Source organism: Mustela lutreola, chromosome 1 (assembly GCF_030435805.1).
Source record: "Mustela lutreola isolate mMusLut2 chromosome 1, mMusLut2.pri, whole genome shotgun sequence".
In the NCBI taxonomy this organism is placed as follows: Eukaryota; Metazoa; Chordata; class Mammalia; order Carnivora; family Mustelidae; genus Mustela; species Mustela lutreola.
Genome location: NC_081290.1, coordinates 212,342,027 through 212,365,840, shown reverse-complemented (window position 1 = coordinate 212,365,840; position 23,814 = coordinate 212,342,027). Strand labels below are relative to the sequence as shown.

Sequence of the window (23,814 nt, the reverse complement as noted above, 5' to 3'; positions counted from 1 at the left end):
CAAGGACTTCCGAACAGAGGTTTTCTGGCCTTGCACATAGCTATATGATTCTTCTCAGAACTCGTGCTCCTGCTCCTGACCCCAGATTTTATTTATTTATTTATTTATTTATTTATTTGAGATTGAGAATGAGAGTGAGCAAGCATGAGAGGGGGAAGGTCAGAGGGAGAAGCAGACCCCCCTGCTAAGCAGGGAGCCCGATGTGGAACTCGATCCTGGGATTCCAGGATCATGACCTGAGCTGAAGGCAGTCACTCAAAACAACTGAGCCACCCAAGCACCCCAACCCCAGATTTTAGAACCTAGTCCTCTCGCCAAGAGAGATTCAGCTTGGGGTTCCTGGCACCCACGTCGTTTCTTACTGGGCTGGTGACTTTGGGTCTACATGCACGTCTTTGTGACCATGTCTTCTGTGTGCATAGATCGCTTGGAGACGGCCAACAGGCAGCTGTCCAGCAGGGAATACGACGGGCACGAAGACAGAGCTGCAGAGGGGCTGTACGCTTCCCAGAGTGAGTCTCCATGTTTCTCTGTCCTGCGTTGGTATTCTTAAAAACTGGGGGCCTGAGGAAGGTATCTTGTTAATTTTAAGTAGATTTCTAAGTAGGCAGTTTACCTCTTGTGTGTTTCATGTCACCTAGAGGCTGTTAGGCCTTGGAGGAGGCCCTCCTAGGTCTGCCAGACGTAAAGCCAAGGTTGATTTCTCTTATTTCAGCAGTGTTTATATTCCGTCTTTCTGACCTACAATTTCTCTCCGTTTCTCTAGAACATCCTCCAAGAAATAGCAAGGTCACAACCTTTCCCTCCACTCACCCCTTTAAATGAGGCACAACTCTTTTCTTCCACGGAAAGGGAAGGAGGTGCCTGGTGGGATCTGGTCCTCCTGGCATGGTTTTGTGCACCTTCGGGTGAGTGTTTCCTGGCTGCCCCTTGTAGCATCCAGTCACCGAGGGTCCCATCGTGCATCTCCAGGTGTGGCACTCATTTGCAGAAGACACTGAGCCCAGAATAAAATGATCAGTGGTAACCTGGGCTTCTAGATTTATTGGGAGAATATCTTAGTCTTTTTTACTGGAGGCAAGTGACAGAAACAAAGGGGTTTGAGAAATCATTGGTCAGGGTTTGAATCTCTGCAAATCCAGTGTATGTCACAAGTGTAAATATTCAACTCTTCCTTTCTTTTTTTTTAAGCGGTTTAGAAAATTGGATTTATTTTTGTATCGTAATTCTCAACAACATCGTGAGTCAGGTGTTCACAAACTACAGATAGTTGCTTCCAAAAACAGAAAGTCACGTGTTCAGGCAGTAGCTATCCCTTGTACGATGGTTTTCTGAGGCGTGGCCCCCAAGTACAGCCTTACATTCTCAAGGCAGGGAAACAATCAGTTCAATTTTCTAATTTCTAAAACTGTATGGTTGGGTTCAAACTCCTTGGTTTCCCCCAGATTTATTCATGGTAGCACTCAGTTATTAGTCTCAGTTTTGTGGTTTAAAATTCTGTTTCGGTAAATGGATGCTAATACCATTGAGGGATTTTGCCATAGAATCCTTGGATGTCTTGCAAGTGACTTGGCCTTTGTTTCAGATTTATATAAACAGCAGTCAGCATGTTGAATGGTTCAGTTTCCTAACAAATTTTACCTCTTCGTATGGGCACAGTCCACCCACCCTCTCATCCGAGCTTTTATTCAAAAGAGGAGTCATTTGTACTCTCTGCATTTAAGATTTTAATACCTGGATTTGGGTTCCCATGTAACTGGGTAAGAGGAGGTGTCTTGGCAGTTACGTCAGGAATGTCACCCTGCTGGGACTCTGCCTTCTTGTGGGGGATAGCCAGTTTCACCTGAGGGGCCTTTGTTCCTGCCTCCCAGCCCAGACTGTGGTGATGGAATAATAAGGGTTGGGGTTGTGTGAGTTGAAAAGTTTTCCTGAAAACGTTAACCTTCTGGCTGAAAGCTAACACATCAATAATACAGGCCAAGAGGGCCTTCTAGCTTTACAGGGAATGATTTGTTCTGTGCAAACATGCCTCACTGTGTTCCATAGGCATAAACAAGACGGTCCAGAGGCATTTTTCAACATCTTAAAGGTATCTCAGTGTTGATGTTTAATGTCATTGAATCTAGGCAGGGCATTTGAAGCAGGTTTGCTACCCGTGATGTCTAACAGATTTTTCAGTTCCTAGCATTTACATGATATTTGTGCCTTTTCCTCTCCTGGTGTGGCAAGACAGGGACTTGAGATGTTATTTCAGGTTGCAAATAGGTTTTCTTCTCAGTGAATTGTAAGAACTCTTTGTATATTAAAGAAATTAACATGTCCTCTACTGTATATGTTGCAGATATTTTCCTCAGTTTTTCAATCTTTGATTACAGTGTTCTTTATGTTATAAGAGATATTTTTAAGTAACCATATTTATACCTTCCAGGCTTTATATCATGCTTAGAAATGCTTATTGCTCTCCAAGATTATAAAAGTATTCACCTACGTTTCACCTATATTCATCTTCAGATGTATTTTATTCACCTATATTCATCTTCAGATGTGTTTATGATTTCACTGTTTACAAGGCTTATATTTTTGAAACTAGTTTGGGAGGCAAACCAGGAGGGAGACTAATGAACAGAGATGCTGGTATCTAGACAAGAGAGGTAGAGGTCCTGATGTGAGACAGAAGTAGTGATGGAGGGTAGGGGACAGAGTAGGAAGTGACAAAATTAGTAGGATTCAAGTGACCAGTTGAGTAATGGCAGTAAAAGAACCTGAGAAAGGGGTGTGAGTGAGCAACTGGATGGATGGTCACCCTTTACCAATAAAAAGCAGGAAAACCAGGTTGGGATTTGATATTTAGTAAAGGTTTGAGCATGTTGGGTCGTCTTGCTCTGTGGCCCATAGCAGAGTAAGCGGGTGTAACAGTTGGTGCAGACATACCCAGAAGCTGGTGACAGGCAGTGCCCTCTGTCAGGCTCTGGCATGTGGGCACATGTGGGCAGGCATGAAGTACCACCCCTCTTCATGGTTATTAATGTGTTCCATTATCTGTGTGTTCTTTTAGAAACTCTGTTCTTAGAATTCTTTTTAAATACTTGGTAATCATACTTACAAACGTCGAGTACTGAAAAGGAGCCATCCTTTTTTTTTTTTTTTAATTTTATTTATTTATTTGACAGAGATCACAAGTAGGCAGAGAGGCAGGCAGAGAGAGAGAGAGGAAAGCAGGCTTCCTGCTGAGCAGAAAGCCCAATGCGGGACTCGATCCCAGGACCCTGAGATCATGACCTGAGCTGAAGGCAGCAGCTTAATCCACCGAGCCACCCAGGCACCAGGAGTCATCCTTTTCAAGGGAATCTTTGGAGATTCTAGCCCTTGGGTAAGAGAAAGAAAGACTGTAGACCAAAGAGTAGTGACTTCTCTGGATAACTCAAGCCAAGGAGCTAGGGCTACATCACAAAGCCCCCAGCAGACACCTTGGCTGATGGAGAAGTTGGAGGGAAGGGAAAAGTAGTGACTGGCCCATTTGAATTTTTGTTAGGTATTCATGTTGAATCTAGGAGTCCAGGGCCAAGAAAGCCCAAGGAACTCTTGCAGTGCAAGTGTAAGCTGTAAAGCTCTCTTGGGTGGTAATGGAGGGAAATGGTTCTTTCCGGCCGGATCACTAATATCTCTGTTGCCCAGGGTAGTTTGCCTTTGAAGACCGAACTCTCTGCTCTTATGTTGGAGCCTGATGAAGACCTTGGTAGACTGTCGATGTGGTTACTAACTTAGAACTGCAGAGTGAAATGAACATTAAACACAGTGATTATTGTGCCCCCCTTGGTCATGAAATTTGTCCATATTAGAAATCGCACTGGGGGTGCCTGGGTGGCTCATTCCATTAAGCATCTGCTTTTGGCTCAGGTCATGATCCCAAGGTTCTGAGATTGAGCCCCACATCAGGGGCTTCTCCGTCTGCCCTCTGCCCCTCCCCCCTGCTTTTGCATACCCTCTCTCTTTCTCGCATGTGTACGCATGCCCTGTGTCTGTCTCTCAAATAAATAAATAAAATCTTAAAAAATAAAAATAAAAATCACACTGAATTAAGTGTTTAGGGGTTTGATGACTGTGAGGGTTTTTTTTCCTCTATCACCTCATGGACTTGTGTCATACACTTTTTAAAGAAATTTGGTTCTATTTTATTTTCTGGGCTTGCTTGTTTATTTTTCTGAATATTTTTGCAATGAAATTGCTCCTGGAAAATGGGGCATCGAGCCAATCCCTGTTTTGTCTGTCTGTGTGAAACTGGGTCTTCTTTGTCCTTTAACCTCTAACTTACTGCGATCCCTGGTTTTCCCATCCAATTGTCTCCCACACACGTGCGCTCGTGTGTATCCTCACACACACCCCCGCACAGAGCAGAGGTGGGCGCTGTCCACTAAAGGCAGTGCCCCGGGAATGTCTGTCATCACTCTTAGCTCTGTCGTCTCAGTGAGTACAATCACTTTAACTCTTCCTTTCTGAAAATGGATAACTCTGCAGAATTTCCATGCTATTGGGCCAGAAAGCCAAAAGTAAAATACTTGATGCAGGGAAACTCGACTGGTAGAGGTGATCGTCTCACATTCTCGGGTTGAGTGGGAGCTGATGAGCTGAGGTGTGCATGTGTTATTCCAGGCTAAAACCAGCCGCATTTCACAGTGTGCGAGAACTTGTCTCTACCACCTCTTTGGGATTCCTTAGGCCCTCCAGGTTCAGCATATTTGGTTAAACTTGAGTCTGTGTAGTTAGATTCTGGCTGTTAAATGATGTCCCTCTCTCATTTAAAAAAATAATAATAATAAAATAAAGATGTTTTGGACATTCAGTTATTTGTCTAAGTTGTTGAGTAATGGCCGTAAAGAAGTCAGAACCATATGGGTTTGATTTCTCTTGTAATTCTTGGTGGGTTTGGAAATTGATACAAAAACATGTCTGTGACCAACCTATTTTTTTTTAAGATTTTTTTTTTTTTAATTTATTCATTTGACAGACAGAGATCACAAGTAGGCAGAGAGGCAGGCAGAGAGAGAGGGAGAAGGAAGCAGGCTCTTCGCTGAGCTGAGAGCCCGACGCGGGACGCGATCCCAGGACCCCGAGATCATGACCCGAGCCGAAGGCAACAGCTTAACCCACTGAGCCACTCAGGCGCCCCTGCGACCAACCTATTTTTAAAATTACAGCAATTTGCCATTTTCCGTGTGTCTTGTAATCGTCCTCTTACTCTTGATCCTGTTTGAGGTACTTTGATTTTCTCTCATAGAATATGAAAGAGACTGATTCAATTTCCTGCAAGAGCCTTCCTCTGGTGTTTGTGGTTCCTGGAAGGGCTTGCGTGAAACACAAAACAGAAGTTTCAGTGACATAAACACTGGTTCCGTTGACCCACATAGAGTGCAAGGAGATTGTTCTAACTCCTCGCTGCGTGTCATGACATCACATGGTGGGTTTCCATTGGGCTTCATTAGGAAGGACAGGAGAGAAGTAGTTATTTTTCCTCAGGTCCTGCCCGTGCTTACAGCTTCTCCCAACTTGGAGAGGAGCCTACTACAGCACTTACTTCACCTGCGTTCCCTGTGGCTGTGATTTCTTTGCATGGATCCCCTCCTCTAGGTGGGAGAACCGTAGACATTCTTCACCGATAGTTGCAGTACCCACCCCCAACCCTCACTAAAAGCCCTGGAACCTTTTTATGTAATTGACGCTCAGTAAATGTGTATTGAGGGAAGGAATAAAAGTGGAAAAATCCTTGTAACAATAGGCTGGAAATTCTCCTTCTGCAGCATCAGTATCAAAATGTGCTCTTTAGCTCAGTATCTCCCAGTCATATTTGGAGAGAACACGGGTTATCCTCAGTTACTTTAAGACGTTAGGCAAATTAGTAAAAGAACTGTCAGAATAGAAGCAACTTAAAAATGCTCAGGTGGGGGGTGCCTGAGTGGCTCAGTGGGTTAAAGCCTCTGCCTTCCGCTCAGGTCATGGTCTCAGGGTCCTGGGATCGAGCCCCGCATCGGGCTCTCTCCTTAGCAGGGAGCCTGCTTCCTCCGTTCTCTCTACCTGCCTCTCTGCCTACCTGTGATGTCTCTCTGTCAAATAAATAAATAAAATCTTTAAAAAAAAAAAATGCTCAGGGGCTGCCAGAGTGGCTCAGTCAGTTGAGCATGAGACTCTTGGTTGTGGCCCAGGTGGTACTATCAGGGTTGTGAGATCGAGTCCTACATCAGGCTCCACATTCAGCGGGGAACCTGCTTGAGATATTCTCCCTTTATCTCTCCCTCTGCTCTTCTCCCTGCTCCTGCACACACACACTCTCTCTCTTAAATAAATAAAAATCTTTTTTAAAAAAATTCTCAAATTCCCTTTTTTGCCTTCCCTCCTTTTTTTTTTTTTTTTTAAAGTAGAAAGATACTGAAGAAAGAGAAGTCCTTTACTAGTAAGGACACTATATTTAATAGTGTCTTTCCTGAAATTTGATATTAATAGAGCTGACTTTGGTTCCATTGACTCCTTTGCTTTTACTCCCCTGTGGTTGTGTTGGAGATTAGAGTTGGCCATGGTATTTGAAGGTTTTTGTAGCAAATAGCCAGATGCTCATGTTGACCAATCCATAGACCATTCCAGACACCACAGATGCGTGTCTGGGTGAAGGGAAAGAACCATGAAGCCTGCCAAGGCAGTTTCACTTAAGTCAAGAGACTTTTCTTGCCCTAAATTAACTGGTTTTCATTAAAGATGGCCCCTATGTTTAATAGGATTGTGCAGTCCTAAATATTAAAGGTTTTGAGGCACAGTCTCAAGCAAATAATGTTGGATCAGTGGCTACATCTTCTAAATCCTGGCCTTTCATGAAGGTACTCAGTGAGGTGAAGACAGATGCTTCATCTCTCTGTACCTCCCTTTCTTCTAAAGAAATGGCATCAGGGGCGCCTGGGTGGCTCAGTGGGTTAAGCCGCTGCCTTCGGCTCAGGTCATGATCTCAGAGTCCTGGGATCGAGTCCCGCATCGGGCTCTCTGCTCAGCAGAGAGCCTGCTTCCCTCTCTCTCTCTCTGGCTGCCTCTCCGTCTACTTGTGTGATTTCTCTCTGTCAAATTAATAAATAAAATCTTAAAAAAAAAAAAAAAAAGAAATGGCATCAATCTGATTCAACTTCAACCAACAGGGCTGGGAGGGATAACCAGGGATAGGAAAGGCAGAGACTTGATACAGTGCATTCATTCTGCAGTACTTCTTCCTGCTCCTTGCGGCCTTCCTCCGCTCACCTTCTCTGGCAGGACCTGCCCGTTTCTGGGGTGGGGCAATGGGCCATGTTCCCAAAGAAGGCCCTCTAGCTCATGGAGCCTTGCTGAATTTGGAAAGCAGAGCATGTGTGTGCTTAAGCCACTTGATCAGCCTTGACAGGCCGTGCTGAGAAACTTCAAACCTACACAGCAACTGGCAAAGCACACCCAGGCTGCGGAGCATCTGTTTGTGTTCAGCAGAATCTCCCCAAGTGTGAAAATTAACATCATTCAATGTAGGCTGATTTTCCGAGCTTTGAGAACCAGAGCTGGTTGAAGAACTGTCTCTTGATCATGTGTTGACGCTGGCCTCTGACAGCTGACGCTTGGCATTCCAGTGAGGGGATGGAAAGAGCAAATGTCCATGACTTTATTAGGATCCCTGTTTCTTGGACTAAGACCTTGGTGGATGGATGGATGGATGGATGGATGGATGGATGGATGGATAGAGTAAGCACGAAATGGAAATCAGTGCTGAAGTCTGCCTTTCGTGTGCCGTCAGGAGACCCTCACTTTCCTTGATGGTTCAGAACCAGGAGATCCAGGATTCCAGGTCTCCATTCACATTAAATGGCAATTGCCAGAGAAGTCTTCCTTTTATATCGTCCCCTGACACTGGGTACTTTTCTCCTTGTAAAGGCTCATTCACAGTTACACATAAATAACTGTTCAGGTGGTTGTGTTCTGTGTTCTTCACGAAACCATACATAGCATGAGGCTTGGGCCCCGTCTGTTCTCCTCACCACTGCAGTCCCAGGTCTTTGTATTTCCAGAACCTGATACAGTGCCTGGCCCTTGGAGTCATTTAATAAGTATTTATTGAATATTGAATACAATCATGATGATTGTCATTTAATCAAATAGGTACTGTCTACTGTCTACTCTGAGCTGTGTTTTAGGCCACAGGTCAGCAAACTCTTTCTATAAAGGGCCAGATGGTAAAGAATTTTAGGCTTGGGGGCTGTCCCTGCTCCTGTCTGTCCCTCTAGCCTGAAAGCTGCTGTAGTCACTCCATATGCCAGTGGGCGTGGCTGAGTGCCAGTGACACTTGATTGACAGAATCAGCCTGTGGGATTTGGTCTGCAGGCCAGAGGGTGCTGACCTCCATGGCAGCTACTAGTCACAGAAGGAGAGAAAAAGCAGGAACCTCAGTAGGAGGATGGAAAAGAAAGCTCTCCTGAAGTAGCCCCTACATCTTACTTTGTGAATTGCCCTAATTTAGAAACCAAGATGTCATTGTCACTGTTGTTCCTCTTTTACTTCATCCCTAATCAAGGGAGCATGATTGTCATCATTTTAGATGCACTGAGACGTGTAGAAATGCAGTCACCAGACTTAGCTCCCAGTGAGGATCCAGAATTTGTTAATGAGGGAGAGGGGGCTGGTGGTCCTGGATGGTGAGGTCTGGCACTAATGCCAGAAATTCCTGCCGTAAGCAGCCTTCTGTGAGGTGAGGTCTGCAGATCTTGGAGAGGACCTTGAAGGTCACAGATGCGGTCCCCAGAAATGCATGTGTGCTCTGAACTGGAGCTCATTAGAAGGCCATCTCATTGTCGCTGTAAAAGACAGTGTCGTCAGAAGCTGCTGAGCTTATGGTTTAAAGCTTATCTTTGGGGGCCTGGGTGGTTCAGTGGGTTAAACCTCTGCCTTCAGCTCAGGTTATGATCTCAGTGCCTTGGGATCAAGGCCCGCATCGGGCTCTCTGCTCAGCAGGCTCCCTGCTTCCCTCTCTGCCTGCCTCTCTGCCTACTTGTGATCTCTCTCTCTGTCAGATAAATAAATAAAATCTTTTTTAAAAAAAGCTTTTCCTCTGGCAGAACTGCAGTTTGCTCCTTTGGATCTGTCCTTGAGGTCGTGCTTCAGGCCAGCCTGGCTGTGGTCATTGATGAACAGTAACAGCTGCCAACATTAGCGGAACGCTTACCATCTTCCAAGTGGTACCTATAGCCTCTATAGGTACCAACAACCCATGAGGTCGGTATCAAAAATACAGTATAGACAAGGACTCGGAGGCATGGGAAGGCTGAGTCACTTGTCCATGGTCATACAAGGTGGAGAGTGGAGCAGACAGGTTTTGAATGCAGGTCATTCTGAGTCTGGAGCCCAGGCACGTACTAAGCTGGCGAGGGGAGGCCCTTCTTGTGTATCAGGAGGTGGAGAGAACTTTTAATGTGAGCGGGGACAGTGGTGGACTCCCAGTGATCATAGAACTTTTTCAGAGTAACCTGCATGTTTTACTAACGAAGAAACTGCAGCCCAGAATGATCCAGTGGTTTCCCCAAGGTCCCATCAGTGTTTAATGGCTAAGCTGTGATGAGAGTTGGAACTTCCTTTTTTACATTTTTTTAAATAAAGATTTTATTTTTTTATTTATTTGATAGACAGAGATCACAAGTAGGCAGAGAGGCAGACAGAGAGTGGGAAGCAGGCTCCCCACTGAGCAGAGAGTCTGATTCGGGGCTCCATCCCAGGACCCTAGGATCATGACCTGAGCTGAAGGCAGACGCTTAACCCATTGAGCCACCCAGGCGCTCCTATTTCTTTTTTCCTTCCCCTCTTCAAAGGTTATCTCTTTTGATTCTTGGGCTGATGAATGATTTCATATTTTTATCTCAAGAAGAATCTGGGATAGTAGGGTGGGTCTAAGTAATTCCTTCCTGGAAGTGTTATTTGGTTGAAAATTATTTAGCCCAGCACTGTGACTCATAATAATGTCTTTGCGTCTTCTCAAGTGAGTTCTAACGATTGGAATTAATATTCTGTGCTTCTGACTTCTATATCTGTCTTTGAACCCTGGCCAATTGTAACAGAAGGCCTTGTTGGGTAATCCAGTATCTCACTTCAAATACAAAACAAAAAATTGTTGAGACCAGAATAGAACTCAGAGTCTAAAAAAAAAGTTTTCTCAAAATATCTGTGAAATTAAACGTTTTGTTCTTGAGATGGTGAAAAATAAAAATTAAGCAGAATACAATGAGTAATTCTGCGGTACGGTTCCTTTACAATTCATTTTTGTAACTATTTTTGGTTCACGAATTGTAGTGAGAGCATACAGCTGGATCTTAATGGAATTCGAGGACTTTGAGAGGACAAAATGTTTGTTTTAAGTCCAGAAAATTTGGTCTTAGACCATTAAAAATAAGCTTGCATCTGTTACTAATTTTCTTTTTGCTTACAAAGACTGTGGTTTGGTAGAAAGAAGAGAAAGAAAAGGATTGGTTCGAAGCAAATTACAAAAATGATAATGGGAGGGAGGTGTTACAGAAGTCGAAGGAGGCAGAAGACGCAACTGCCGGCCTCGTATTTCTTTGTTCTCAGTCAGTCCTAGAAGGACTGTTTCCTAGGTAGAACAGCTTTCCCAGCATAAATGTCACTCTGAGCCAGGTGCTGGTGTTAAAACTTAACTGCCATCCAAAGGGCCCATTTGAAAGTCATAACTTTTTATTTATACATATTAGCTCAGTTGGTTAGAGCGTGGTGCTAATAATGCCTTAATGTCTTAATCAAAACAGATATAGATATATAAAGGGTATATATATATATATATATATATATATGTATACATATATATATATATATTTTTTTTTTTACACATTTGGGGTGTATGATGTGTGAGGCAACGTAGCAACCACCATAGTCAAAGTATAGCCCGTGTAGATCCCGTGGCCCTTTCCTAGCCTCCCCCCTCCCCCTGTGTATCTTCATGTCCCTGCTCTCTGTATTATGCCTGGGTCTTATGGTCGTTTTCTAAACTGAGAACCACACTATCTGCTGGGTCATACCTGGAAATAGAAGTGTCCATGGTTTATCTTTTTATATTAAGAAAAGACAAAAATAGAGAAACAGTCTTCTCTTCTCTGATGGGGAAAGGGTGGTTTAAAATCAAGTCACGGACATGTCTACAGTCAAACCAAATGCCCTGTCCGTCCTATATTTCTGGGGCACTGTTCATTGCTTGGTTATCTTCCTGTCAGCAGTGAGAGGGAAAGAGCAGTTCATTTTTATTTCAAGTAAAAAAAAAACAAACCAATAATAAAGTGGGAGGTTGAGCTGTACCTTGGGAGCCTGAGCGGATGCATAGGTGTCTGCTCAGTCCAGCAAGTTAGCAAGCTGCAGAGGTCATAAATTGAGGTAGGTTCAAACAAACAAACAAACAAACAAACAAACACCTATGAATCGTACCTGAATGTGTTAGTACAGTTTCCAGCATGAAAATGCAATACGAAAACCAAATTAGATAAAATTTTATTTTAAGAGATTATATTGTATTCAAGAGAACTATATTTATAGAAAATTATATTGAGGAGAACTACTGGTATTCAGGTATTTCTCCCATATAGCTAAGGTAGTTTACTTTGGGTGCAACAAACTCACATTGAGGCCTGGATATTAACTTATATTTTATATAAGTTATATGTTCTATATAACAAAATCTGCATTTTGTGATATAATGAAAATATAAGGATGTTAAGACCAAAATGTATTATTTCCATTTATTAGATGACTAGAATATTTCCTGGTAGGTTTTGTAGCTTTCTAGTGATAAGGACCTGAAGCTATTGTTTAAAAAAAATTCTTTTTTAAGATTTTTATTTATTTATTGTGAGAGAGAGAGCATGAGCTGGGGGAGAGACAGAGAAGCAAGCTCCCTGCTGAGCAGGGAGCCTGATGCAGGGCTCGATCCCAGGACCCCAAGATCATGACCAGAGCTGACGGCAGATACTTCACTGATTGAGCCACCCAGGCGCTCCTGAAGCTATCACTTTCAAGTCTTATTTTAAAGACTGTGTTAGAATTCACTCACATACCAGTCGTATCCTCTTCCTTGGTAAGCTGTTTCCTGATCCTGCCATAGCTGTTCCCCTATGAAACACTTCCATTGTCTTAGATTCTTTTTTTTTTTTAAATATTGATATTTTGATTTTGATTTTGTTTTTTTCAATTTAATTTCATTTTTTCAGTGTTCCAAGATTCATTGTCTTAGATTCTTAACATCCTACAGAGGTAGTATGAAGTACACTCAGTAGGAAGGTTCATACAGGCAGACACGGGCCTCTGTATGTGGCATACAAGGCAGAAGATGGTAAGGACTCATCGGACAGCTCGCCCCACCTGCTGCCCCCTCAACAACATAGATGAGTTCAGGCTCTCCCATGCAGGAGAGATCTGTTTTATCAAAGGAATCAGAAAAACTTGCAGGGTGGGTCTTGAAAACCGTTTCACATTTTAGGGTCTTCTTGCTGCCTTAGTACCATGAAAAAGAGACAGTTTATTTTCTTTTTAAATTAGAAGGAAATTCTAAATTTAAGCTGAAAAGATTTCTGGTTGAGACCAGGAGAGGAGGATGCCTTCCTCAGAACCCATTTCCTCCTACTCAGCACCCCCCACATCCCTTCTTTCCCCTCCCCTCCTTTCTCTGCCAAGTCTCTACAAAACAGTTGGGTTAGAACTCCTGTTCTTGGGGCGCCTGGGTGGCTCAGCGGGTTAAGCCTCTGCCTTCGGCTCAGGTCATGATCTCAGGGTCCTGGGATCGAGCCCCGCATCAGGTTCTCTGCTCAGCAGGGAGCCTGCTTCCTCCTCTCTCTCTCTGCCTGCCTCTCTGCCTACTTGTGATCTCTGTCAAATAAATATATAAAATCTTTTTTAAAAAAGAAGAACTCCTGTTCTTAATTTTTGTCCTTGAGAATTCCTTTAAAAACAGTTCACTCTCTGAGCCATGTAGAACAAGCCCCCACTGGAGTGTCCCCGTGTTTGTTAATAGGCCTACTTAGCCACCCACTCACAACCTCTGTCTCCAGTCGCCGGCGGAACCATGGCAACCTGCTCTTGGCTCCTCGGAGGGCTGGAGCTGCAGACCCTTTCCAGAAATCACAATCTGCCGTACCTGAGAAACCTTAAAGACAACGAAAAGCTAAACAAACAGCATTTGGGGTCAGCGTTGTAGTGTATTACTTTTCTTGTGTCTGAATTATTGAGTGTGGCTTTAAAGGTCGATCATCTCTCCTCTTTCACATCAAATAAGCCTCGTGTCAGTAGCTGACTCTTCTCTGATGTAAACAGTGCCCTGTCTGGATTATATTTGGGGGGTCTCTTTCTAGGTTCATTGGTTTGATGCTGAAACTGAGGTGAGCAGGTGAGGGCAGAGGCCCAGAGTGCACTCCAGTGTAAAAATATCATTTTTTTTAAGGTTATTTGTTTATTTGAGAGAGAGAGAGAGATCACAAGTAGGCAGAGAGGCAGGCTGAGGGGCCAGGGAGAAGCAGGCTCCCCTCTGAGCAGAGAGCCCGATGTGGGACTCGATCTCAGGACCGTGAGACCATAACCCAAGCCGAAGGCAGAGACCCAACCCACTGAGCCACCCAGGCGCCCCACGTAAGAATAACTTTGAGGCACAAAGAACCTGCATAACGTGCAGTGAGCTAAATGATATAGGTCCTATTGTCTCTGTAGTCACACACACACACACACACACACACACACACACACACACAGAGTTTCTCTTAGTGTCAATGGGGGACTTCATTTACTTCACAGTGTGTAGCTGGCCCTTGGGACAGAGTCCTGCCTAACATCTGTCCAGTGTTACAAGACACGGTGCCGGGGAGCTCAGAGCCAAAGCATCCCTAAGGAAGAAGAGACAGGAGAAGAAATTTTAGGGAGAGAATATGGCAGATAATTATTTGGACATCTTTTCACAAGAGTTTCATCAGCAGCACAGAGAAGGTTCTGGTTACCAGAGCTGACAGCATTGGGCACGGCCTTCTGAGACATTACCAACTGCCAAGATTTTTCTTGGTGGAGAAGGAGTAGATGTATAAAGAAAGAGGACTGAGTGTCTTAGTGATCTTTCATTATGAAAAGAAAAATCTGCCTGAGCTAGCTTAGGGCCGGAGAAGAGGACTGTTTTCTGAGAACATAAGGTGTGAGGGAGTAGCCAGGCAGCGAGTGCAGGCAGACCTCGTGAGGTCTAGGGGCCCCCGGCTGTCTGTGAGAATCAAGACAGGGTTGTGTTTAGGGGTCTGTGTCTGTCTGCATGGCTGTTTTCCTCCCTCCTAGTAACGTAGCCTGGACTCTCACCCACCTTTCCCTATCTCCCTGCTTGAGTCTTCACTCTTTACAGTATGGCTTTCTCTGTTTCTCCAAAGAACATGCTAGAATATGGCTACTAGTGGAAGACCTGGGTTACCGTCCAGGAGTGTTAGCCGACTTCATGGAAGTTGTCTGCTCTGTGGAGATCCCGTGAGGAGGCTCATGCCTTGCACAAGCTGTCTCACACTAGTGCTGGACGTGGGGCCTCTGCTGGGGTACACGGAGGGCCTGGCCACTGTCAGTCCCATCTCCTCTGACTCCTGCAGTCTACAGCCTGTTCTCTGGTAACATCCTTCACATTATCTCTACTCAGGCCGGTCCAGAGACTGGACTCCTAAAATCAGTCTCATCAGTCAGAACGAGACTTCTGGTCATTGGTGTTTCAGAGAGGAGTGTTGGATTGTGCCTGCCTCGTCTTCCCTTGACTCTGTCACCACCACTCCCTCTTGCCACATCCAAGGCAGTGAGAATGTTCCTTGAGAAGTGCCCCAGGGAAATTGTTGCGCAAAACCAGGTGCCCAAATGGGCTAGTTGTGCATTGCTATGTGAGCACATGGGATTTTGGACTTCAACAGAGTTAGCTTGGTCTGTGTTGATGTCTACACACACATCACACACCAACGATGAGTGTGATCTAAATCCCCAAAGAACCTGCGAGTGAATGGGTTAAACCGTGGTTCTTGCTAAAAGGAGAGAAGAGGAAAGAGAAGACCTATCTTTCACCTTCCACGCATTCTAGTAAATTAGTCAGCCCTTGGTCAAGGTGGCAGCAGCTGGACCCCCATCCCTCTAGTTACATGCGGCTCCGGGAAAACCTCCTCAAAAACCCATTATCTCAAGAAAAGCCTCAGAATTGATACCTGCTTGAGAAGAGCCAGGTCACAGCTTTACTCCCTCATGAACTCCAGCCAGAGGTTGGGGTGCTGCATTGGAAACTAGCAGTGCAGCCCACGGGGCCCCGACACCTCCTCACCAAGTCCAACCCCACACATGGTCTCTGTCCCCAGGACACCTCAGCAGAGGTGGCTGGGGCCCACCACTCTGTGGATCAGCCGGGCAGTCTGGCCTGGTGCTCGGAGCCTATGTGTAGAAACCGTGTCCCCAGACTGGCCACTCTGGACACCCCCTGGAACTGACAGGGGAGAAGGTAGGACGGAAAGGGAGCCTCCTGCTCCTCTTTTCACCCACTCTCGCCCTTTCTGCGGGACAGAGACAGCTGTGTGACCCACACAAGGGTCCTAGCTCACTTCACTCTGCTTTTCTCAGTTGTCACATGGAGTCGTTGTGAGGAGCAGAATGAGGTTCTGTTGTAAGGCTCTGGAAATGGGAAGCCCCCACTAAGGTGTCCACTCTTGCTGTTGTTCTCTCTTGTCTGGTGGTTCTAAACCTCCTGTCAGTCACACGCAGTAGTGTGTGACCTTGGACCCGGCACGTCTCTCAGGTCCAAGGTGAGCCGCTGTGCAAAGGTGCCGGAAGCCAGCCAGGTCGGCCTGGCTGCGAAGCCGTGCCACCTCTGTGGTTTCCAGAGTAAACAGTGTATGAGCAGACATCCTCTGTGGAAATGGGACCAGAGCCATCGGCTCAACAACCCCCTGCTCCACGCAGTTCAGGGTAATTCATATCCACTGAGTAAACAGAACATTCTGGGCAAGAGTTCTCTGGTGTCAACTTGCCTGTTCTAGGAATTCTCAGTATATACATTGGAGCCCAACCAGAAATTCAGCGTGAGGCTGGTCTTTCTTGACATTTCCCAAAGGGGCTTAGCTCATAATAAGCTGAAGGGACCTTCTTAGGCAGTGATTTCACCCCTGGGACTCTCCCTTGGCATCTCCTCCATTCTGTCTCTCCAGGACCACAGCCCCCGTGCCCACAGGCTCACCGCCAGGATGGCCACTCCCCCTTACATGCTAGCCCTCCGTGAAACGTCCTCTGTGTTCTCACAGCACCCACACAGGCATCTCAGAGCGACTCATCACGTGGCCTCTGCATGTGTCCGTGCTCTCTTCCTGCCCGACTGAGAGCGGCACGCCATGACCTATTCATCTTGACACCCTATAACGGATCATGCTTTTAGGAACGCCAGAAAGAACCATCTTCACAGTTGACACTACCTGGGCATTCACCGTGCACATCTTTCAAGCAGGGACTGTTGTGATCCTTACCTTAAAGGCATAGAGTGCCGTGCTCATGAATGTGAGCAGAGAGGCACGGAGACACGTTCTCTCTCTCCACTGATCCGGCACTCCCACTTGTGTGTGCCTGTCACTCAGCCCCAGGGTCATTTGCCTCAGCAGGAAGATGGAAATACGAGTGGTGCCTACCTCACCCAGCAAACTGAGAAGAAAGGGAATAATTAAAAGGAACAAAGACACTACTCTTGGAACAAAGTAGTCATTCCGCAAACTTGAGTGGGTTTTGTTACTGTTGCTATTGCCATGAACACTGTTAGTACAACTTTGCTGTGGAGAGCACTACTTCCTCTCCGTGGACACAAACTTCTGAGCCAGTGTGAGTGATGCTAAGTGTGGTGGCTGCAGCCTGAAGGCCGAGGTAATTTCCAAACTCGTAACAGAGGTGTTTCCACCCGCGAATTTCAGTTCAGACCTCATGGAGTCTTCGTTCAATAGTCACGTCTTTGTGTCGCGGTGTACGATGTGAGGTTCAGGGAGCCTGAGCAGAGGAGGGAACTGGGGGCATCCGTGGTCTGTCCCAGATGTCTGATGAGTGGTGGCCTCAGTGGCAGAGTGGCACTGTGTAGCAAACGCTGTCAGAAAATACCTAGCAGCTAACAAGAACTACCATGTATTAAACACTCGGCCATGAACTTGGCCTGGTAGAAAATCATCCATTCATGCAACAGTATTGAGCTAGCGGTGGTTCTAGGCTCAGAGAGTCAATAATGACCAAAACAGACTCGAGGTTAGTCAGGTCTTTAGGCTTTGTGTATTTCCTCTCCATTAATAGGGCCATCAGGCAGCTCTGTGATGTAGCTGCTTTCTCATGAGGAGATTTGATGAGATGAGGAAGCGGAGTCTCCGGTGAACCACGCCTGAGACCTCATAGCCAGAAAGTGGTGAACTTAGGGTTTGAATCCTGTTCTTTCTGAGGTCGAGGTGAATGCTTTAGCCACAGTATGATAGCAAGGAAATAGCAAATGCTGGAATCCAGGGTGAGTGTGTGTGCGTGTGCACACGCTTACATGTTGGAGTCGAGGGATGTTTAATTCAGAAACCTAAATAGTTGTCCTTGTGACACAGCAGTAATTGTGACCATCAGTTTGCAAAACTCGAGAAGCCCTGATCGTGCCTCTGGTCTTGAGCTCAGGTCTATCATTTTGCTCTCTTCTGGTCAAAATCATTGTGTCCTTGGCTGCCCTCAAGACAGAGAATAACTTCTTTGCTTAGGCTGATAAGCAGATAGAAACTGCAAACCTTAGTGGCTGGTTCTCAAGCATGCTGAGTGCCTGGGTGCCCTCCAGATCCTGGACAAGGCCCCTGGGCACCATGCCTGCTGAGATGTTGTCCAGACCCGTGGGGCTTGTGTTCTAGTGTCCTTGACTCTGCACCGTGAAGTGCTCCGGGTCACTCAGGGCTATGGGTGGTGGCGCAGAGCCCGCAAACTGCTGCTGACCCATCTGTTGAGGCCTCTCGTGGCCATTCTGCACGGATGACGAAGTTTCAAAGGTGGCATCTCAAACGCCACTGAAAGGGAGAGGTAGGGGATTGCAGCGAGACACACAAATAGCCTGAAAGTGATTCTGTGTTCAGTGTTAGGGTCTTGGTGGCCTCCTTTTGTTTCCGGGGATACCATGGTTTCCAGGCAATACATGTGCTCCTTAACCGTGCAAGGCTTCTCAGTCTGTCACTTTTGATGCTGTTGCTTTTGCACACGGATCCTGTCCATGGGACCTCACAATGCAGGGGCGGGGCAGGCCAGCAGGAAGGACATTGTACCTGAACATCAGGGACCCGGATTCTGGCCCTGGCTCTGCGCCAGCTGGCAGGGGGACCTTGGACAAGTGCCTTTGCTCCTGGGCTTTCCTATTCTAACTCATAAAGCAACAGGGGTGGGACTGGAGGGGGATATTTCCTGTGATCCCTTCCGGCTCGAAAATTGTGAGTTTGTTAGTGGGTATTTGCAGGCTTAAAGTGCCTTTTTTGTTCTCAAGCCCTGTATTCAAAAGCATGTTTCCTGCTCCTTGAAGGACAGCATTCATTCCTTCGCTTCAGTGCCCACAGGGCTGGTCCTTCATGTTTGATAACTCTTGGTTAAATTCAGGGGTGACTCTATGAGGAAATATGAATGAAGGAAACCACTGGCATGCGCTGTTGGAGCTTCTAGACGGTGGTTTTCTGTGCTGTGGTGTGGGCACCGCAGGATCCATGTAACCCGTCAGAGGCATCTGAGTGGCGTGGGCCCCCGTAGGAATCAACCTCTAACTCCTGCTGTGCCACTGTTGTCATTGTGTGCCTTGTTTTTGACAACTATGGAATAGTGTGCACACAGTTTACGTAACCAATTTTTTTTTTTCAGTAATGAGGTTTTTTTTTTTTCATGCCACTAGCATCCTCTTATTTATTTATTCATACATTTATTTTTTAAGATTTTATTTACTTATCTGGGAGGGGCAGATGGAGCGGAAGAGAAAGGAGTTCAAGTGGACTCCGTGCCGAGCATGGAGCCCAACGTAGGGCTCGATCCCAAAACCCTGAGAACGTGACCTGAGCTGAAAGCAAGAGTCGGATGCTTAGCCGACTGAGCCACCCAGGCGCCGCTGTTGTCTTATTTAATTTCAGTGACTGCAACACAGTGTCTTGTAGGGTGTGAAGTCTTGTACATCGAGTCCATTCATGTCTTTTCCATGTTATAAACAACATGACTAAATATTCTGATTTATTTTAAAAATGTGTTGATTTTGTTAACAGGAATAATATCTGATAAATAATACTGACCCCATGACACCGTTGGCCATCCCTGCTTCAACTGAGGTGGTAGTTAGTCAGCAGGAAGGCTGTGTGGAAGCCACCGAATGTCGGGCAGCCTTTGCTCTCCACGTACGAAGGGACCATGATTGCCATCAGTTACACGGTCGTGCAACAGGAGGAAAGCCATTTCCTAAACCAAGAGCATGTCCCTAAATCCAAAGTAATACCCTTTCCACTCTTGAGCAGAACTAGGAAAAGATGTGGTGGTGGGGGGAGGGGCAGGTCATACAGGAAGAGGCTTCAGCTCCGGATTGGAGGCCTGGGTTGGAGCTCCCCTCTGCTGTCTGGCCTCAGGATTCTGTGAATGGGAATATTAGTATTGTTAGTCCCTGGTTGCCGTTTCATTATGGGTTCTGAAAACGGAAGCAGGGGAGGTTGGGAGCATAAAATGAAATCCTAGGTACAAGGTTTATATGAAGTGTGAAAACAAATGTACAGAAGTGAGTTATGGAGAAAATGGGGTGTCCCTTTCGCCTCTGTAGCTGTGACCTGTAATGTATCTAGAGTTACCGAGGTTTTTGAGCAAATCCTTACCTCACACATCACCGCTATTAAGAGGGAGCAAAAGCAGTAATTCAACCCTCCGCGCTCTGCGTGCCTTTTTATTTCTAATCCCTGCCAGATGTAGACTGGCCATGAGCCCAGAGGGTGAGTGCTTTCTAATAGAGGTAGTTTTGTTCTTGTCTCCCTTCTAGACAAAGAATTCTTGAAGGAGAAGGAGAAGTTGGAAATGGAGTTAGCGGCAGTGCGGACCGCGAGTGAGGACCACCGGAGACACATTGAGATCCTGGACCAGGCTCTGAGCAACGCCCAGGCCAGGGTCATCAAGCTGGAGGAGGAGGTGAGATGGGGTTGGGGGCAGAGCCCAAAGGGCCTCTGTTGCCTTTACCCAACCGGCACCCCTCAGTGGAGCCAGCTCCAAGGCTTTGAGTCACGGGGAGGGATGCAGCAGGCCTCCCAAATCAAAATAAATGCCAGCAGAGTTTATCCAGCCCAGAGCCAGGCCAAGTGTGAATGGCAGCCTTGAAGGAGCTCACTTTCCCCCCGAATCCTGGCCTGCAGACCAGGGGTGGGCAAGCGGCCAGGGCTGGAAACAAATGGAAGGACTGTAAACCACTGGTACCTGTAGAGAAAAGAGACTAACAGTTTTTATTTTTTTGTTTTCGTTTTCTAAAAATAGTTTATTTGCTCCATCTTTGGGCTCTTGATTGCATTAAAAAAAAGCAGAAGTCTTCCAGTAGGGTAGAGTTGGTGTGGCATTCAGCAAAGCGGTCTCCAGTTTCCAGAAGTTGGCTCAGCTGGGCAGTGAATCCCCTGGTCTGGGAACGTGTGATCCCTCTCAAGCATTCTGGATTTGGTGGTTTCTGAAGAAATCAATCCCTTAGCTGGCATTTTGTGAGGCCGACTTTGCCAGGAATCCCGACGGTGGACGTCGATCGACCATTTCTGAGGGTCAGGCTAGGGGGTGCAGGCCGCAGACACGGCAGCAGGAAAGGAGGAGGAGCCTAGGCAGGAGGACGGCAGCCTGCACCTCTGGCCCCCACGCCAGCCAGCCCCCCAGGATACGGGGCCTGAGCTGTGCAGAGCCACTGCCGAAAGTGGAGACTCGAAGTCTGGAAGAGGTCTAAGGGAGGTATCCACACAGTACTGCCATCGGTGTTGGGGCGCAGCAGACAGTGTTGCTACTCATCCAGCTGTTGTCGAAAATGAAAAGCGGCTCCTTCAGAAGGCCTCTCCTGACACTGGCTAACTCAGGGGTCCCGGCAAATTCAGTCATGGTGCAAGCGGCCGAATGGGAATGTTGCTAAGTCAACAAGGGTCTTCTCCGCTAGAAGCCTTTTAAACCCACAGTCCAGTACAGGACCTGCATTTTAAGTCTAGCATGAGGACCCAAGCAATAGCCCCAGAGGATTCCCAGTTACCACTGTGGGACCCATTAACTAGGATGTATATTTGGTGCAGAAAGCGACCTTAATCCCTAAAGGACGCAAGGTCTGCTCTGAGGCCAGGGGGCCAGCACTCTTCATTATGGTTATAACTGAAATGACTCAAGCGCCATCACCATGTGTGGAGCCAAGGAAAATTACAATTTTAAAAATCTTGTAAATTTAATATTTCTAATGAAGTACAAGTTAATTGGGAGCTTCCTAAAGACAGTTTTTGTTTTGTTTTTATAGTCACTACTGTGGATGTTCTTGTTGTTCTAGAAATCTTTGATTGCGTGTAGCTTCTCCAGCATCTCTCTTTGGACTTCCAGTGTCACTCCGTGATCTTATTCACATTTCTTTTGAGGGGTCTGAATTCAGTTCAGAGAGCTCATCCCAAGTGCTTACACTGACTCCAGGGCCAGACTACAGTGAATTCGAATCCTGACCCTGGAATGTGTCCCATGTGTGACCTTGAGCAAGTCATGTAAGCTCTTTAGTTCTCTCTCTTAGCTGGAGACGACCCAAGAGCAGTCCCTTTACTGATACCGGAGGATTCAGTGAGATCTTTGCATATAAAGCACAATGCTGGGCATGGAGGAACTTGAAAAACATTGGCTAATGTAAACTATTATTCTTAGTCCTCCCCATTCCAGTACACTCCTTGCTAGACCAAAGGCTGAGACAAAAGCGAATGAGACAGAGCCATGCCTTTGAGGATCTTGGAGTTTATGAGAAGTAAGAGTTCTCCATTCAACAAATATTTTTTGAGTACCTACTGGATGCCGGGTACTGTTGCAGGCACTGGGGGAACACGGTGGACCTTGGCCCAGCAGGGACCGAAAGGCACAGATCTCATGGCCCTTCTGTTCTAACAGCCACATGCCCAGAAAACTGGACAGTGTAGGATAGGGCAAGCAGTATATGAAGGGGACTCACAGAATGTTTTCTCAGCTGAACCAGCTTCTAGCACAGAAGCCTGCAGTTAGTAGGTTCTCAGATGTCTATCCAACTGAATCAAGCCATCAGAAGCACAGTGGATGGATGGGGTAGATGGAAAATGTTGCCAAGAGCAGGTTTAGAGCAGGCTTTGAGTTTGCTGCTGCTCCCCAGCCCCCAAAGGTCAGAGGTCTCTCCATCCTATTCCAGTGGCTGTGGCCAGGATATAGGCATAGCACCTGCAGTGCAGCCTTCGAAGTGAGAAGCCACCGTTGGCAGCAGGCTCTTCAGTCACTAGCATGTTCCAGCCTGCCAGTGTGATCGTGGGCCGAGCTCAGGATCTGGATTCCCTGAAAAGCCTCAGCATACCCAGGTGCAGACAGGAGCTACCATCTGGTGTCTTCTCATGCATGACCAGATCGAGTCAACGTTTGGCACAAGTTGATTCCCAGGAAGTTAGAAAGGGGCCTGGGATTTATGGACGCGAGCCAGGCTCCTAACTGGAGGAAAACAAAGTCTGGGAGTGAGAGTTGACGTTGTGCATTGTGATTCTAAATCCGTGCCTGATGTGATATTTCCATAAATCCTTTTTACTTCAGTCTCCATCTCCTCAGTTGTGGTGGTGGGTGGGGGGTGTTCATTGTGCCCTTCCTGTCTGTCCGGGGCTGTCCACTACTCCCCTATAAAGGGCCCAGAACTCTTGTGAAGAAAGATACTTCACACATATCTACAATAGGAAATTTTATCTTTATCACAAGTGTGTACATATACCTACAATTTCTCCGTGATAGTAATTTACAGTTACTATAGAAGATTTGAAAACTTCAGAAGAAAATAAGGAAGAGGAGAAATTCTTATTGTGCCATACAGATAAATATGGGTGATGCTTTTAAAGTCTTCCTTTCCAGTCTTTTTTCCCAGGTTTTTGATGATAGGCAGGCAGAGCTGTGAGCATGTATGTGATTTTTTATTTGGGGTTTTTTCCTTAACATTATAAAATAAGCTTTTCCTTGTGGGCTTAAAAACTCTTTACCAACTTCATTTCCCATGTCTGCAGATGTTGACAGGATTAAGTAATCACCAAGGAGGGAGCTTAGAGCTGGACCCATGGCTGAAAGCAGGTGCCCTGGTAGGGGTTTCTCATTCCAAGCATCCCATTTGTTCTAGGTGTAACTGGTGTTGTTTGGGTCAGTCCTTTCTGTCCCAGCACGGCGGAGAGATGGCATTAGGTAAGGGCCATCCACTTGTAGTTCAAACACAATCCCCAGCTAATCTGACCCCTCACACCCACCTCCACCTCAGCTTTGAGAACTGCCGGTCTGAGTTCTCTGCTTGTCTTCACTGTCCTCTGCTCAGTTACGAGAGAAGCAAGCCTATGTGGAGAAGGTAGAAAAGCTCCAGCAGGCCCTGAGCCAGCTGCAGTCTGCATGTGAGAAGCGGGAGCAGATGGAACGGAGACTGCGGACCTGGCTGGAGAGAGAGCTGGATGCGCTGAGGACCCAGCAGGTGAGGCCGGGGGCGACCATTCCTCCAGCACCATGCTGTGGTTTAGGTTGTGCACTGTGCATTGTGGACTCAGAGGGGAC

General features: G+C 46.4%; 1 protein-coding gene across 1 annotated transcript in view; it reads left to right on the top strand.

Moving 5' to 3' along the window:
* The window catches only part of AMOTL1 (angiomotin like 1), a 151,885-nt gene that overhangs the window by 108,707 nt on the left and 19,364 nt on the right, over nucleotides 1–23,814 (top strand). The window contains exons 9-11 of the mRNA XM_059186206.1: nucleotides 423–512; nucleotides 20,060–20,205; nucleotides 23,585–23,734. Of these exons, the coding sequence (XP_059042189.1) occupies nucleotides 423–512; nucleotides 20,060–20,205; nucleotides 23,585–23,734 (386 nt within the window). The remainder of the gene's footprint in view (nucleotides 1–422; nucleotides 513–20,059; nucleotides 20,206–23,584; nucleotides 23,735–23,814) is intronic.